The following is a 15351-nucleotide window of genomic DNA, read 5'->3' as shown; positions in this document are numbered from 1 at the left end:
GTGGTGGAGGGTTACGACACATTTATAAATAACGCGATCTAAACCCAAAAATCGTTGATTATGAACAATTGCTTCAAGCTTTACCTTGAGTTTATCAGTCTCAGACTGCACACATTCGTATATGTAACGCAGAATAACCTTATGCATCGTTGTGGGGAATATATGTAAGAATAAATAAGCAGACAATATGCCTTATTCGCATATATCTGGCCCTCCACGTGAAAATCCAATACTTTTTACACAAACCCATCAGCCACATAACCTTCTGGGAGTGCATCATTTCAATAATCTCAGCTACATTGGTTCAAGCAAGCTAGAGTCTGTTGATGAGACACTATGTCAAAGCCAGCCCAGTGTTTGATTGTGTTGAACCACTGTTGAAATTATGCACTCATGTGGAGAGACAGATATGCGAAGGAGCCGCATTGTCAGGCTTATGTATTTTGTTACACACATTGGAGATTATTGGTACAGTATAAGTGGAAACCTGAGTCATTGACTTCAAGGTAGCATCCCCAACCAGGTGGTGCTTAGATTCAACATATCTCTGCTAGGGAGCCCAGCTATGGTGCACATTACATTTTGCCTCCATATTCCACACATCAGTTAAACCACCTGTGGGTTGCACCTAGGCTTTTAAATTTAATAAAACATGAACGAATGAATTGTACTTCAAAGTCATAAATACACGTTTGGGACAATGGCGTCAATGTCTCGCAAGATATTTAAAGAGACAAGTCAAAACAATGCTGAGGAGAACCATCTGATATATTAACTGTCTATACTACAGTACTCTATTTATGTTGAACTTCTTTTGCACCGTACGTAGCCAACCATGCTAATCGGAGGTGCGGGGGTAGGGCAACAAACTTAACACAAAATGCAGCTCTCAAGAAATGAGTTTTCGATCTAGATTGAAAAGTGTATAGCTCCAGCAGATTCCTAATATCGGAATGAAGAGCATTCCAAAGGGCCGCAGAAGTGCATCTGAAAGCGCGTGATGCAGTGACCTTCTTTGTTCGATGGTTAGCCATACACGGGTGACAACCCTAGTTTCAGCTGAAACTGTTGGTTACATTTATAGCCAGGGCTGGGGCTAGGGGGTGCTTGGGTGGGCACTGCCAAACCAAATGTCCATTTGGCCCAGCCTCTCCTTAGCGGTATATCACTGCTCTGTTGGCCCACTCTGCCGCTCTACTGGTCCACCCCATCCGAGGGGAGCGCGAACCAGGTCTGCATGAAGCAACTGGCAACTTAGGCAATTACCACCACCGGGGACAAAATGGAGAACAATTGTACGTGACCAGAAGTTGATGGCACCAAAATAAGGAGAACATCAATCAGCGGCCGTCAGGGAAGAGGCAAAGGGAGAGATGCCGCAAACGGTAATGCCGTACCTGCTCATGGGCCAGTCTGTGAGGCCCTCCATCAGGCCGTCCGTGAGTATTAGCAGACGGCAGGAAGCGGTTCCGATGGCGGATGAGTCGCCGCGTGACAGCGGCGTGCCATCGAGCGATATTTTGCGGCAGCGAAGGCATGTTTCTTTCGCTTTTAATAACTGGACCATGTAGTCGCCCCACTGGTATCCATTCTCGTCAAACAGGATGACCACGGAAGAGCTGCCTGTCCCTGTCAACACGGAGACAGAAAAGAGAGACAACTTCCTGTAACTCAGATAAGCAGGATTTTATGGTGAATGCTTGAAGCAAACATAGTGTTTCCTTGGAGCTGCTCGGTGGACTGATATCTGCACTGAATATGTACTCGTTACATCTCTTTTTTTTGCTCGACAGTAATGCATAACCAGGTGATGTAACAATGTGTGTTTTGCAAATGTCGTTTACAGGGGCTGTTCGACCATACTTCACCACACAGGTCATTTTGAGTTGGTAAAGAGCAGGGTCAGAACCAGCTCTATGTCTGGGATTGGATGTTAGCCATGGCCAGGAATTGAACTCAGGTACCTGGTTCATTACACGAATCTGTGCCACGCCACCAGTCCTTTAGAACAGTGGTTCAACTCTTTGCTTCGTACCCCCTGCCCCCCATTACGAATCGGGATAAAACGATATATTATAGGCAATGTGTGTTTACGATTACTGCACAGTTTGATTTTTCACAATTTACTAAAAGAACGTGCTTACTTTTTACGTGTCGTTTACCCCCCATGACGATAGCGACACGTCCCCAAGGACACCTCGCGGGTGCCCCTCACACACGTGGCACACGCCGTGCATACCCCAGGGGCTATGCGAGACAATCACGGCGTGACGTGGGGTAGGCTCATGCAGTGCTACGCTAAATTGCATAATATTTAGTAAACCGTCATTACATTATAGTGTTAGACAAATGTCTTACGTGTTCAATACGTGGAATTAAGATGTACGTTTTTCACGAATTATTCAAAGTATATGCTGGTAGGGGTCAGTGGACAGTTAGGGCTGGTTGTGTTCTAAAGGATTTGATTGATTCATTAACGGCTGTTGCACCCCCTAAGTGACAGGCCATCTTCACACTACTGTTTTTGAGATCGAGTGATCTGCCATGGGCTGTCAATTTTCATTCTGGAGATTTCCACAGCAGACATATGTTGGTGTACATCAACGTATCACTTCTTCAATTACCTATATGAATCATACCTGAGAAGAAGAGCATCATACATCAATGACATATGGATAGTAAAATGGAAGTCTAGAGGTTGTACAAAAAAGTATATATATACCCCATGGGAAGTTGGAGACAAAAATGCTTCCTTCTTAAAATACAGTGCAGTATTTCCTCTATCTGCAGAAATAAAGTTGCCACCAAATGAAGGGTTCCTCTTGCTAATATTTTATTATCAGTACACAAACACCATGTGTTAAACGCTCCAATAATTTAATGCTGTGATCCATATCACAAATATACCTTACAATGTTTTCAAAAAATGTTTAGATTCCTGAGATAAACACAAATCTGCATTTCACTTCAAATTTAGTCAAGGACAGCATTATGGTAAAAAAGGACAGTTTCATATTTGCCAACATTTTGTGCGTCACGTTACATTTTTTGATTCCCGTTATATTCAATTAAATTACATTTGAAACAGTTGCACATTCTTAGAGGCGTGCCGTATCCCACAAATGTGCCAGCAGTGTGTCACTTAAAAAAAACGGAATGTCCTGTAAAAGCTTTGTTTTATTATGAATCTGCTGGAATAAAAAAAAATCACTGAGTATTCTACTGACAATAAAACATCCCATCATGTTGGTTGCCTAACAACAATATGGGCAATGGATGGACACATGCAGATCAGCACAGTGAGTTGAAACTCTACCAAAGGAAGCAACATTACAGCAGTACAACATATCTCTTGAGATTCTGTTTAGAAACATGGTCATTATTGACAAAAATGGAATTCTAAATGCAAATTGCCCAAAGAAGCGTGGAGACATGCATTCTTGGAATGCAATTGACAAGCAAGAAAGAGTAACGTGTACTGTATGACAAAACATATGCAGGTTATCAGCATCATGCAAACTGTTAATAAAAATAAGTGGACTTTGGCAGGACACAACGCTAGAAGGTATAATGACCGATGGTCAAGAATCATGATGTAGTGGCAGTCCGCTGTGGATATGGAGCGATAAATTCAGCACGTGTGCAGGTACTAGGTGGACTATTATATTACAAGATTGTGAAACATGGTGACAGTTCCGTCAAGCAGTGGATTGACCATGGCTGATTATAATGATCATTAATCTTACATTACTCAATTTCACTGTTAATCTATCCTCTTCATTGTGGAAACTTTTCACTTCTGATTATCCTAGACTTCACTGCTGATTCCAGCACCAGTGACCATTCCATCCCACTGGAGTGCCTCCAAAACATTGTAGCGATCTGCAGAACACTTCTCTCCTGGTTCTACTCCTGCCTCTCAAATCGCTTCGTCTATGTTTCCATATCTGGATTGTCATCTCAGAAACTCCTGTACTATGGTGTCCCACAAGCCTCCATTCTGAGCCCACTGCTCTTTTAAACATATAACCAATTGGAAAAATAACATCCACCTTTAACACAACATAATAGCCACCTTCAAAATGAACCACCGCTTAAAAAATTGATGATACTCAACTCTCCATATAAAAGTTGGCAAACCATAAGTACTCCTCATCAATCTTGATTGGAAGCTATCGTAACTGCAGGAATCCATACTCTTTGGTTCTTTCGGTAAAGTCACATCGGTAGAAAAATAAAACGAAAAATAATGTATCACGACGTTTCGATCGCAACACAAGCGGTCGTCCTGCTGGATCAGCTGGTTCAGCAATTCCACTGCTGGATAATTTTTTTTTATGACAATGACACAAATTCAAGTTTTATCATTGAAAATAGGTACATTTAAAAAATATCACTGTTCTGGTCACATGTAAAGTTTGTGGGAAATAATAACCATTTTCTGTACTAGGCATAAGCAATTAGAAAATAACACTTACTACCCAGGAACGAAAAAAAGATATGTTTTTGTTACACAGTGTAATGGATTGGCAATGGCCATGTGGACATTGGAATTTTCACTCGGTGCAACAGCACAAATCAATGCTCAAAAGAGCGTGGAGCCAGTAAACTTTGTTTTTTTAAGTATAGTAAGTGGCATTTTCTGACTGTGCTGTAATTGCCACCAGTAATTGGTGTTGCGTTATGAGTGGGCGAGATTTGAGCCTTCAAAAAAACCCTTACGACCTACCACCCCAAAGGTGAAAAATGTGGCAACTCAACCTCCAAAACAGATCAATACAAATGATGTGAGTGATGTACATTGTATCGCAGCGTAAAGGGGGAAAACCCATTGTTAACGATCGTGTTTTTTGGAATGCTAAAACACCAAGCAAACTTAGTTGACACCTATCACTTATGGTTTCATTAAAAAGGGCAGCACGCTTTGCATCACCACATTGACAAATGTTCCATTATACTTCGTACATCTGTAGATTCTACTCTGATGATAGATGGTTGCGTCTGATATTGATGGACAATGTTGTCTGCTGCTGTATGTATCGATCCGCATAGACGTAACATTACAAACTCTTAAGAGGGGAAAAAAACATTTTTTTTACGTTTCATACAATTACGTGCGAGTATTGGCAACACACGTCACAGAGTATCTCACTTTAAAGATAAGTTATTAACGAGTTCGCTTGAAATGCAGTCGTGCCTTGGCTATTACTGTAGACTGAAGCATCTTTACGTGACGTTTCCGTTTCAATACTTTTATTTTAACCTACAAGACCCCGGTGATTCATGCGAACCCTTTACACAAAATGTCAATACCGAACCATACTCTTAATTAATTACTTTCAATAATTAAAACATTCCATTTAGAAAGTCGCACACTCGATAAGACTGCAACCGGTACCTTCCATTCTCGCATTCGTCTGGTTGTTCCTGGTTCTTGTTGGTTCTTGCCGTAGTTATTTCTCAATCTCCCCCTTAATCTCTTGAAGTATTAAAACAAACACCACGGCGCTTAGATATGTGTACTCTGTAACCATGAGCTTAATTGTGTCATTAAGCGCAAACGTCGGGAAATTCCCCGCTCACGACGAGTTGGTTGGCAAGTTTTTAGCCAAGTGCATTGGTGGAATGCCAACTTCCTGGTTTTGGTCACATTTAAATGTAAAGTATAGGCCAACAAAAATGTGCAAAAAAAAATCACTGCTGTTTGCGGGAAAAAACCTCACGATCAAATTTGTAACTAAAACGAAAAAAAGAATTCCAACTCTATAATAAAACCCCAATATCTAACACTGCATTTCACGTTAAAATATAACCACGTTCATAATTTCCTTTCAGCAAAAAAAAACAAAAAGTCAAAGTGACCACTAGCAAACCACGTGTACTAAATCTGTGTAAGCGTGTACTCTTAAACGGGGGGGGCGGGGTGGGTGTGGGTGGGGGGCCCAGTCCCCCGTGTACTGCTTCGTTACACAACACGTGCGTGCACCCAGCGTGTCCACACCGCGCTGGCCCCTGCTGGCACGTGGGGGACACGGCGAGCGCGCTCGCTCCTTGACACCGCGGACAAGCTCCTCCTCCAACTCCACTCCGGCGAGCGAGCGTTCGAAGGTTTCTTTAACAATTACTAACACCCCTCGCAAAACTCGCGCCACATGGTAGGTGCCGACGGGCAGGCAACTGCATCGAACCCCATTCGTCAAGCCCCGCCCTCCTCCCCCCGTCAAGCCCCGCCCTCCTCCCCGGCAGACCACGCCCACAATTGCCCGCCCCCACCTGCAAAGAGGAGGTATTGGAAGGGGTTATGGGGAATTGATGGCTGGCATGGATGAAATCTGTAAATCAAAGCTGTGAACGACATGACAAACCCATCATATACGGTACTATAGGAGTGCAAAATAGTGTGCGAGTGGGGAGATGCTAACGCCCCCGTCTGGTATGCAGGAGGCCGTGGGTTATATTTCCATAATATGTAATTATACTGGAGGAATGTGATGAGCTATGAAGCTTTTTTTCACAGATGTCCCGACCTTGACGCCTGTATAGTTGGAGTTTGCATGTTCTCCCCGTAGTCGCGTGGATTTGTCTCCGTGTCCTCCGTTTTTCACTCCACATTTAAAATCAACGTGCGTTTAGAGACAATTTGGCTGCTAGAAATTTTCACGCAATAAGCCACTTCGTTAAGCTATCATTTATGGTCAGGTCGCTTCTGAAAAAGATTTGTATACCTCAGTCGGTCTTACCTGGTAAAACAAAAAAATGGGTTAGTTTACATATGATGTCCAGGGGCAAACTTTGCAGCAGTGACCATTCAATGTTGACTATACAAATATATGTGATGATATCTGCATTGCAAAGTGGTGTACAAGCATAATTAACAAAACAAACTTAACACATTCGTTCATGTATGCTGCGAAGGGCCATTATCAGAAAAGTTACCTATGAAATCTGTGTTAATGTTTGAGGCAGTGTTATTGGAGACGACTCTGTACTGATGAGTCCTAATAAGGACGAACGCGGTCAACAGTTGTCTGTCTCTCTATCACTGCAGCTGCTCTCGGTCGGTCACATTTGCTCAAACGCCACTGTAATGGTGACCCAAGACAAGAGATGATGATGCACTTAGGGAACTGACTGCTGACGTATGTTTGCCATAATGCACAAAGGTTGAGTGGGGAGCGGTGGCGCAGCGGTTAGCGCTACGAACCTGACGACCCAGGTTCGATTCCGGTCCTGGCCCTCCCCTAGGTCGTCTCAGCCTCAAATGACTACCTGGTGCGATGTGTAAACATCGCCACTTGGGAGACAAAGGCGGCCGGGCGTGGTGTTGACCACCCACCCCCTCGTGTGCTCGCTAACAGCACTTGCCCCTACAATATACTAAGGCTACACGGGGGATCTTCGTCTTTTTTGTTTGAAACGTACGGAGGATGGCTTCGGCAGCAACGTAACGAGCGTGGGGGCAGGGGGGGGGCCTTGGCTCCGCCTGGTGGCCAAAGGTACGAGTTGGGCCCCCCCCTGACAATCACCGTACAACGAAGCTGCAGTTGGATACATTTTGCTAAGATAGAGCCGCCTCTACAGCGCTAACTGTTCGAGACCGTGAGCGTAAAGATGTGATCAGGCGAGAGGAAGACGCGATATATATAATAGCCTAGGATGTGACCGTGCGAGATGAATAAAATATTAGGGGACAGCACCTGGGCGATTATTACCGCACCCCCTGAGCTGATAATGTAGTGTTCTACACCACTGGGCTTGGGTCAAGTCTCAATAAAAATCATCGTGATTTCACTTACTTCATCTCACCTGGTGGCCCCGACTCAGGGGGAGGAAATGCAACATTCCCATGGTAGGTGCTAGACCGTCCACATCACTTATTTTTGCGATACTGCGTTTGCAATTTTGCACGAGTACAAACAGCAAACTCAACACACGTGTCAAAAGGCAACGTTTCGGGAAATTACTCTTCTTCACTGGTGATTTCCCAGTGCTTAACCTTTATCACATGAAGTAGCACTTGTGCAGCGCCTTTAGATGGCGTTACATTTAGACGCTTTATAAATGCCGGATATTATTATACTGAGTGCCTCCTTTATGCCTTTGTAGCACGCGCACCGGACAAGCCGCTTCTTTAAGGGTGTCCAACTGTGGTTTGTGACTCTCAGAGTTTGTGTGTGACCTCACCACCCCCCTCTCCCCCCCACCACCACCCCATCCCCCCACCACCCCCTATCCCCCCCACCACCCCCTATCCCCCCCACCACCACCCTATCGACCCCCCACCACCCCTTATCCCCCCCACCACCCCCTATCTCCCCACCACCTTCATATCCCCCCCACCACCCCCCTATCCCCCCCACCACCCTCCTATCCCCCCCACCACCCCCCTATCCCCCCCACCACCCTCCTATCCCCCCACCACCCCTTATCCCCCCACCACCCCTATCTATCCCCCCCCACCACCCCCTACCCCCCCCACCACCCTTCCACACCACCCCCTATCCCCCCCCACCCACCCTATCCCCCCCCACCACCCCCTATCTATCTCCCCCCCGCGCCGCGTGTCGTGGTGGTACATCCCGCCGGCGCGTGACGTCACCGCGCGGCCGCGCACTGTGGTCGTCGCGTCGCCATTTTGAATTGGCGAGGCGGCGGCGGCGGCGTCGCTTTCGGAGAGCGGTGCGAAGCGGAGAGAATTGTTAAAGCGCAGAGCGCAACTTTCCTCCCCCACCCCACCCCTACATCATGTCCACCAAGGACGGCGGCAAGCTGTCCCCCACCGACCGGGTGGTGAAATGTGAGTGGCGGCGCCGTTATCGTCGTCGTCCGCGCGCGCTGTTTTTTTTCCCATCTTCGCCTTTTTCGCCTCGGGGTGAAAATCGTAGCGCGCACGGGGCGACGCGAGCCGTCTCGTCGCGCGTGATTGGCTGCGACGCCCGCGTGGCCGCCGCCCTCGGCCAATGGGGAGCGCCAACACGGAGCGAGGCGCCTATGCGCTACGCGGAATGTGGTCGGCGTCCCTGAGCCTCAGGGCGGACGGGAGCGGTGCCCACCGTTGTTTATGGAGCGCCGCGCGGTGTTTTGCTCGCCACCACCACCCCCTCCCTCGCTTTCCTTCGCGTTTTAATTGCCGTGATAGCGTCGAGGTCCTTCATACTCATTTGCTGCTCGACGTTTTGGCGTCCTTGGGTTTTCGTTGCTGACAACACAAAAAAGAGATGATGATGATGATGGTCGCGGTGGTGTTCGACTGCGCTCGCTCGTGCCCTGTTGTGTGTGCGTGCACCTTTTGCGGGGGCATTTGTTCGTTTGTGGTGGAAAGAAGGGGAGCTGTGGTGATATCCCGTCAGCTCGGTTTTTGAATTAGGATCCACGGATAGCCGTCAGTCGATGTTAGCAGAAAGACGTATTTAGACTCGTCTAGGTAGACTCGGCTGCAAATGAGTAAGTACCTCGCGTGGGGTATAAAACGTCAAACACTTGAGTATACAAATGCAGTCGGGCTGTGTGTGTGTTGCTGATCACACCACCGCCCTTGGTGTACAATGCTGCCCTTTAATATTCGCTCGCCCAGTAGCACTTGCCCCCTACAGTCTTTAGGGCCGACTGTGGGAATCGTGTGTGCGCAGCCCTCCTCGCCTGTCATTGTTGGTGTTGTGTTGCGGCACTCGGCCGCCTACGCCGTGTCCCCCGTCCCCCCCTTAATCCGTTTGCAGCCCGGAGCCTGGGGACAGCACGCGTGTCCCGCCCACGCCCGCACACTCTGTGTGTCTCCGTCTCTCGCTCGCTACAGACGGTGCTGCGTGTGGCTTGTGCTGCGTGTGGCTTGTGCTTCGTGTGGCTTGTGCTGCGTGTGGCTTGTGCTTCGTGTGGCTTGTGCTGCGTGTGGCTTGTGCTGCGTGTGGCGTGGATTGTCCTGCGTGGGTTAGTGAGCAAACGTAGCTCAGGAGGGTGGCCGTGCCGCATACCGTGTATAACGCCTGTCCGGTCACCTCCCCCCCGTCAGGGTCAACAACATAAACGCGTATGCGATATTGTATTTAAATAAAACGTACAGAAGGAAATGTTGCTTACACCATCTTTCATCATGGTTATGCGCGAGCCTGTCGTGGTCGACGCCAGTCGCCATCCTCGGAGCCCACCACCACTTGTCATCCACCCAACCAACCCATTCTGGTCATCATGCTCGCAACATTCATCCACCCACCACCATTCACGGATCACAATCACCATTCTGGCCTCCCATTAGGATCACAAAATTAAAAAAACCAGTCACCAGCTCGTCACTCACCAAACACATAATCGATCTTTGCCATTGACAACCAACATTCTTAACCACCTCCTGGCACCTATCACCTCTATACTCACACACTGCACTTAGAGCTCAACTCGGACAGATAACCCTTCATTATCACAAGCATGAATCATGTTAACTTGCAGTATACCCACCCCCTTCATTCCCTGATTACCAACACCTACACATCCTGATCACCCATCATGTCCACCCACTCCTTGGTTGTCATTTGCTATCTCAGCCACACACCCACTGAGGTCTTCTACCACCATCACATTCCCTTTTACCTCTACAGCTCTTGATAATAAAGTGGTTATGCGTCCGTTATACAATCAGGTGGTTGAATTGTGCATGTATATCTTCTTGGTCACCTTTGGGTACCACTTACGAAACGACGAACAACATTCTGTTAAGTACAGGAAAATGGTAGATGGAATGAAATGGACTGGCATGAACATATCTAACAGAAGGACCTCTAGTTATGATCTCGGACACAAAAGAAGAGCAAGATAAAGAAAAAGGGGAGAAAATGAAGGCTATGACGAGATGAAAAATGGGAAGGAAAGAGAATGGTTGATGGAAAGTACAGGAAGGAATTAGCAAGCCCTACAACAGAGCCCCAAGATGTTCAAGAGTGGATAGCACGTGCATCAGATTCAGCCAGTGCTCAAAAGCAAGTACTTCATGAGTATTCCATTTCTTCAATTGCAGGAGTCTTAAGGTCACTGAAGGGAATTCTCAGTTGAGTACCATGTGAGACTGAGATCGATGTGGGACAAATGCCCGTATGGGCTCGTATGGATAGACGAGAACGCATGTTCCTAACAAGTAATGTAGAAATTTGTTAATGTCCTCATACAAATTGTAGATGTTGAGGCATGACCCCAAATGGCATGAACTGAGTAGTTGGGTTCGATCAAGGCAATAAGGGCCAGCACCCTTGCTCTTATGCCTTGTACGTCACTGGTTGTCCAGTGTTGGTCACCGAGCCTGTGGATTGCACATGGTCCCTTAAACCTATGATGTCCTCTCCTCTACATCTCTTCACACGTCACTCAAAATCCGTGCGGTATTTGACTCGAGCTTTATCGGAAATGCCACGATCAGCCTTGTCCCTTCATGGGGGATTAGAGATTTGCATTGGTAATTGCAGTGTTCTGCCTGGATTTTCACCAAGTACCCACTATGGTGGGATGAAGGTAGTAACATTGTGATAGTGGTGGTGTACAAGGTGGTGCTGCTGATGTATTTCGAGACTTATGGATAGTCGTCAGTTTTAATGACCATCAGTGAGGTCCTAATTATATAACGGCCTCTTATAGATCAACCATTGTTTGGTCCCCCTTCAGCCTGATATGGAGATTTGCATGGTCGGTAATAATGACTGAAGCTGATGCAAATGTAGAACAACCACTTGTAATACATGGTACTGTGTGTCTCCAACATGTGCTCATGTCTTTGGTGTTTACCCATTGCTATTTATTTCAGCTCCGTTCATTTAATCTTATAATGTGTACACCGCCACTGACACAGTACTGCAAACAAGACATGTCATGTGAGATTTCTATTCAATAAACAAATTTTACGACTTGGGCAGCTGTATTGAATTAATTGCCTCTCGTATTTCCCAGTCTTTTAAACGGCCATTTGTTGTGTATTGTATTATAGTAGAGGTGAATTGCATCATTGATTAGTGGCACCTTTAATAAAGTTTTTTTAAATATAACTAATGATTAATCTTAGCAACAACTGTGCCATTTTTGAAATGATGCTGCCTCTTCATATAAATGGTGGCAACTTTTCATGTTCTCCATGAAAATAGTGCCAATACCTACAACTTAAAATTGATCTTTGGGCCCAATTGGCAAAACTATGAGTTGTTTTATAAAGGAACTCAACATTTTTAGAAGTCACATTGAGTTGGCATACATGATTACAGTTTATTTGTGCTTTGTTTATCAATTGTGTTGCGTCATAATGTTTTTACTTTAATTAAAATAAGCAGTGTATTACTGGATACTTTTTCATTTACTTAATTATAAAGTGAAAGTGCCTACAGCTTTTGGTGATTAACTGTAACTTTCTAAAATTGTATATTTTTTATTAAAGCAGTTAGACTTTGCTAAATAGACTAGCCTAGTTTTTAACCATTCCATTTCGTGTCCCCCAAGTTTAGTTTAGTCAGCTGTGACATGTTTATGAGTATTTTGATACCATGCGAGGTTTTTCATTTTATTTATTGGATATCTTTTACCGCTGTGAAATACAATATGTTCCATGACATTTATTTACACAGCAATATTTTACTGTTTAAAAGCATCACGTAATGTTTTTCACCCCTGGTATAATCCAGTTTTTGCATTACTCTGAAATGTGTATTCATTAAAAAAAAGCAAATTATACTTCGAACAATTGATGCTTGCTCATGCATATATAGAAGTACAATTTAATATTTTGAAAGGTGGTTTACAGGATTTTGGAAACATTCACCATTGTGTATTTACCAATTTCTTTAGCTGTGATTTCCAAAGTATTGTTTGTAAAGATGGCTCAATCGAATGTCTCTGAAACATTGTTGCTATATCCCACTGAATAATTTTTTTACACTGTGGCATATGCAAGCAAATTACTTGGCATTGTAGTTATCTTCAGAAACTATGGACAGTTATTGGCTTAGGTTTGCATTCTTCTAAATTTGTTGCCAAAATTATGAGTTAAAAGTTAAAATGGTTCAAAGTAGAATGGTTGAGTAACATTTTAATATTCTGCATATAATAAGTAACGTCATAACTTACCAAGTTAAATCTGTGCTTTTTACTTTGTTATATATTTCCACATTAAATATGAATAAGTTGTCAGGTTTTGTACTGCATTTTCTTTTGCACAATATGTAAATTAATCTGTACACTATTTTCATGACTTAATTGTAATCGTTCAAGCCGAAAATATGAATCCATTTATGAACAGCGATTGCAATATTAAATAACGTGTTTACATGGCAAAATGTCAATAAACATAAGGTATTCCTAAATGTAAATGCAACATTAAAAGCCATGAAAGATTTAGTATCCTTTCCCATTTCTTCAACTTTAGAATTCATATTTTATGCTGGACATGCGTTTAAGATTTGCTCAGTATATCGGTGCTTTTGGTTATTTATGCTTAATGGATCTATCACATGCGTGCCCAATTATTTCTAAAAACTTGTTATGGCCTTTGCTTACCAAATATTACGTAATTCACGTGTGGATTAGGTGTTTTATAAAATGATCACTAATTCACCAATTATTTTTATTACTTTCATTTTGACATCCATTACAAATTTTAAGCATGTCCCCTTGATTAGAAATGTTCTCTTCCATTACATCTACAAATCTCAATACAGTGCAATTTATCAGTACACGGGCTTGCTAGGTTCGGTTGTCTTTCTTTGGTTATTTTGAGGAAGTGCTTGTGTCTTTAAAACAAATTAATTCTTGCTTAGGTTTTCTGAAGGGTATTGTTAAGTTCATCGTCCATGCTATTAGTTTGACCTGACAGTGTTGACCTGAGAATACTTAACAACAAATGGCAAGACACTGTTGAAACATTTCATGTGGAGTCTTGTGGTAAAATGTTTCCCATATTTTGTACATAATGCTCATGATGTGAGTATACATTACCACTAAATACTGGGCACAGTGTGTAAACCATAAAGCTCCTGTATTCGGATTTCTCTTGATTAACTTGTTTTGGGCAGACTAAACCAGAATTCTGTAAATATGATTGGTAAATCCTGTATTATACAAGGGTATTTCCAAACCAAATATGTCTAATAGACAATGTTAAGATGCTACATCCTTCATAAATGTTCTGTATGGATATTGGACAATTGAATAATTTTATATGATATTTGAATGCAGGCACCAGGGCAGTGATGTTTTCTCACTCCTAAAATATCCTGAGATATTGATCATTGCAAATGGAACTACATCTAGAGTGTGCCACCTATAGCTTCTGTACCATATAGTTTTGGAATGAAATTCTGGAATTGAATTTCAGGTGACTCTTTATGCTTGCATACTGCAGGTGTCCTATTGCCATCGTCACAATTTGCTTGGATACTTGATTCCTGGGAGAGATGAATGCCTTGAAATGTAATAGTATGCCTTTTATGAATTAACTGTTTGAGAGCAGTGTTTGCAAACATTCTGAAATATGCATTTATGTGCTGATACATTCTGTGTTTAAAATGGTATAAAGTTCTCCTCAGCACCGTATTTATTAAATTGATCAGTTCCCTTTATTTGATTATGGCTGCATGTTTGGTTGATACTGGATTTATAAATATACCACTGTATTGTACTGCGTGTGCAGGCAGAGATATTTCTAGAGGCATGGTGGCTTTTTCTGAGGGTTCTTTCTACCAGTTTTAAGTGCAGCTATTTGTTTATTTTAGCCAGGGGACCCTTAGCTAACACTATCGGGTTATAACTTGGCTCACATTTTAAGCTCTCATTCAAGTTTTGCAGAAAGAGTAAAACATAAATGACTCATTTGGTAATATGTGTATTTATGCTTGCCCATGTGTGTCCAGGCAAAATTTAGTGTTGGTAATGTATAATATAAAGTTCAGAGTTCTACAATATGTTGTCTTCCATCTTTGTACACAAATGCAGTTAAACTTCCTGAATTAAGCCTTCCCAGTTTGTACATGAGTATAACACTGCAGAATTTATTTTCATTACGAAAATGATTGTACACGTTTGAATGCTCAATAACCTTTATATAAGTTACTGTACTGTGTAATGTAACATAGTGGCGCAGTGGTCACACTCGTGCCTCACAGCAAGGTGTGCCTGTGTTCTATAACCAACTCTTGCACCTTTCTGTGTTTTCCCCCTGATCTGCATGGGTTTCTCCTGGAATTTTTGTGGCAAGTCGTAGCCAAACGTGTAGTGAGCATGTGCGTGATGGCAGTGATACTTGTAATGTGTTTTTTTTGGTCGCACCAATAATTCCGAAAAGGGGATGTTATATAATCCCTTGGAAAAGTTAAGTTCCAACAGCAAATAACA

The 15351-nt window shown here is 43.7% G+C and overlaps 2 protein-coding genes across 8 annotated transcripts in view; one reads left to right on the top strand and one right to left on the bottom strand.

Annotated features, from left to right (window-relative positions):
- Positions 1-6090, bottom strand: part of LOC144720623 (phosphoinositide 3-kinase adapter protein 1-like) — a 165115-nt gene extending 159025 nt beyond the window's left edge. For 3 of the 5 annotated variants that reach the window (XM_078597495.1, XM_078597497.1, XM_078597499.1), the window contains exons 1-2: positions 5399-6089; positions 1398-1629 (exon numbers count right to left, since the gene is read on the bottom strand). In XM_078597495.1, the coding sequence (XP_078453621.1) occupies positions 1398-1629; positions 5399-5405 (239 nt within the window). In that variant the 5' untranslated portion in view covers positions 5406-6089. Of the gene's footprint in view, positions 1-1397; positions 1630-5398 lie in introns of all 5 variants that reach the window. The other 2 variants (XM_078597496.1, XM_078597498.1) reach the window with 2 other exon arrangements.
- Positions 6091-8621: 2531 nt separating this feature from the next.
- LOC144720622 (serine/threonine-protein phosphatase 2B catalytic subunit beta isoform-like) overlaps positions 8622-15351 on the top strand; it is a 47257-nt gene continuing 40527 nt past the window's right edge. For all 3 annotated transcript variants that reach the window (XM_078597492.1, XM_078597491.1, XM_078597494.1), the window contains exon 1: positions 8622-8797. In XM_078597492.1, coding sequence (XP_078453618.1) covers positions 8746-8797 — 52 coding nt within the window. In that variant the 5' untranslated portion in view covers positions 8622-8745. The remainder of the gene's footprint in view (positions 8798-15351) is intronic.

The sequence above is a fragment of the Lampetra planeri genome, chromosome 9 (genome assembly GCF_965212315.1).
Source record: "Lampetra planeri chromosome 9, kcLamPlan1.2.h2, whole genome shotgun sequence".
NCBI lineage: Eukaryota > Metazoa > Chordata > Hyperoartia > Petromyzontiformes > Petromyzontidae > Lampetra > Lampetra planeri.
The sequence above is the reverse complement of the archived record's forward strand: the minus strand, read 5'-3'. Positions and strand labels throughout refer to the sequence as shown.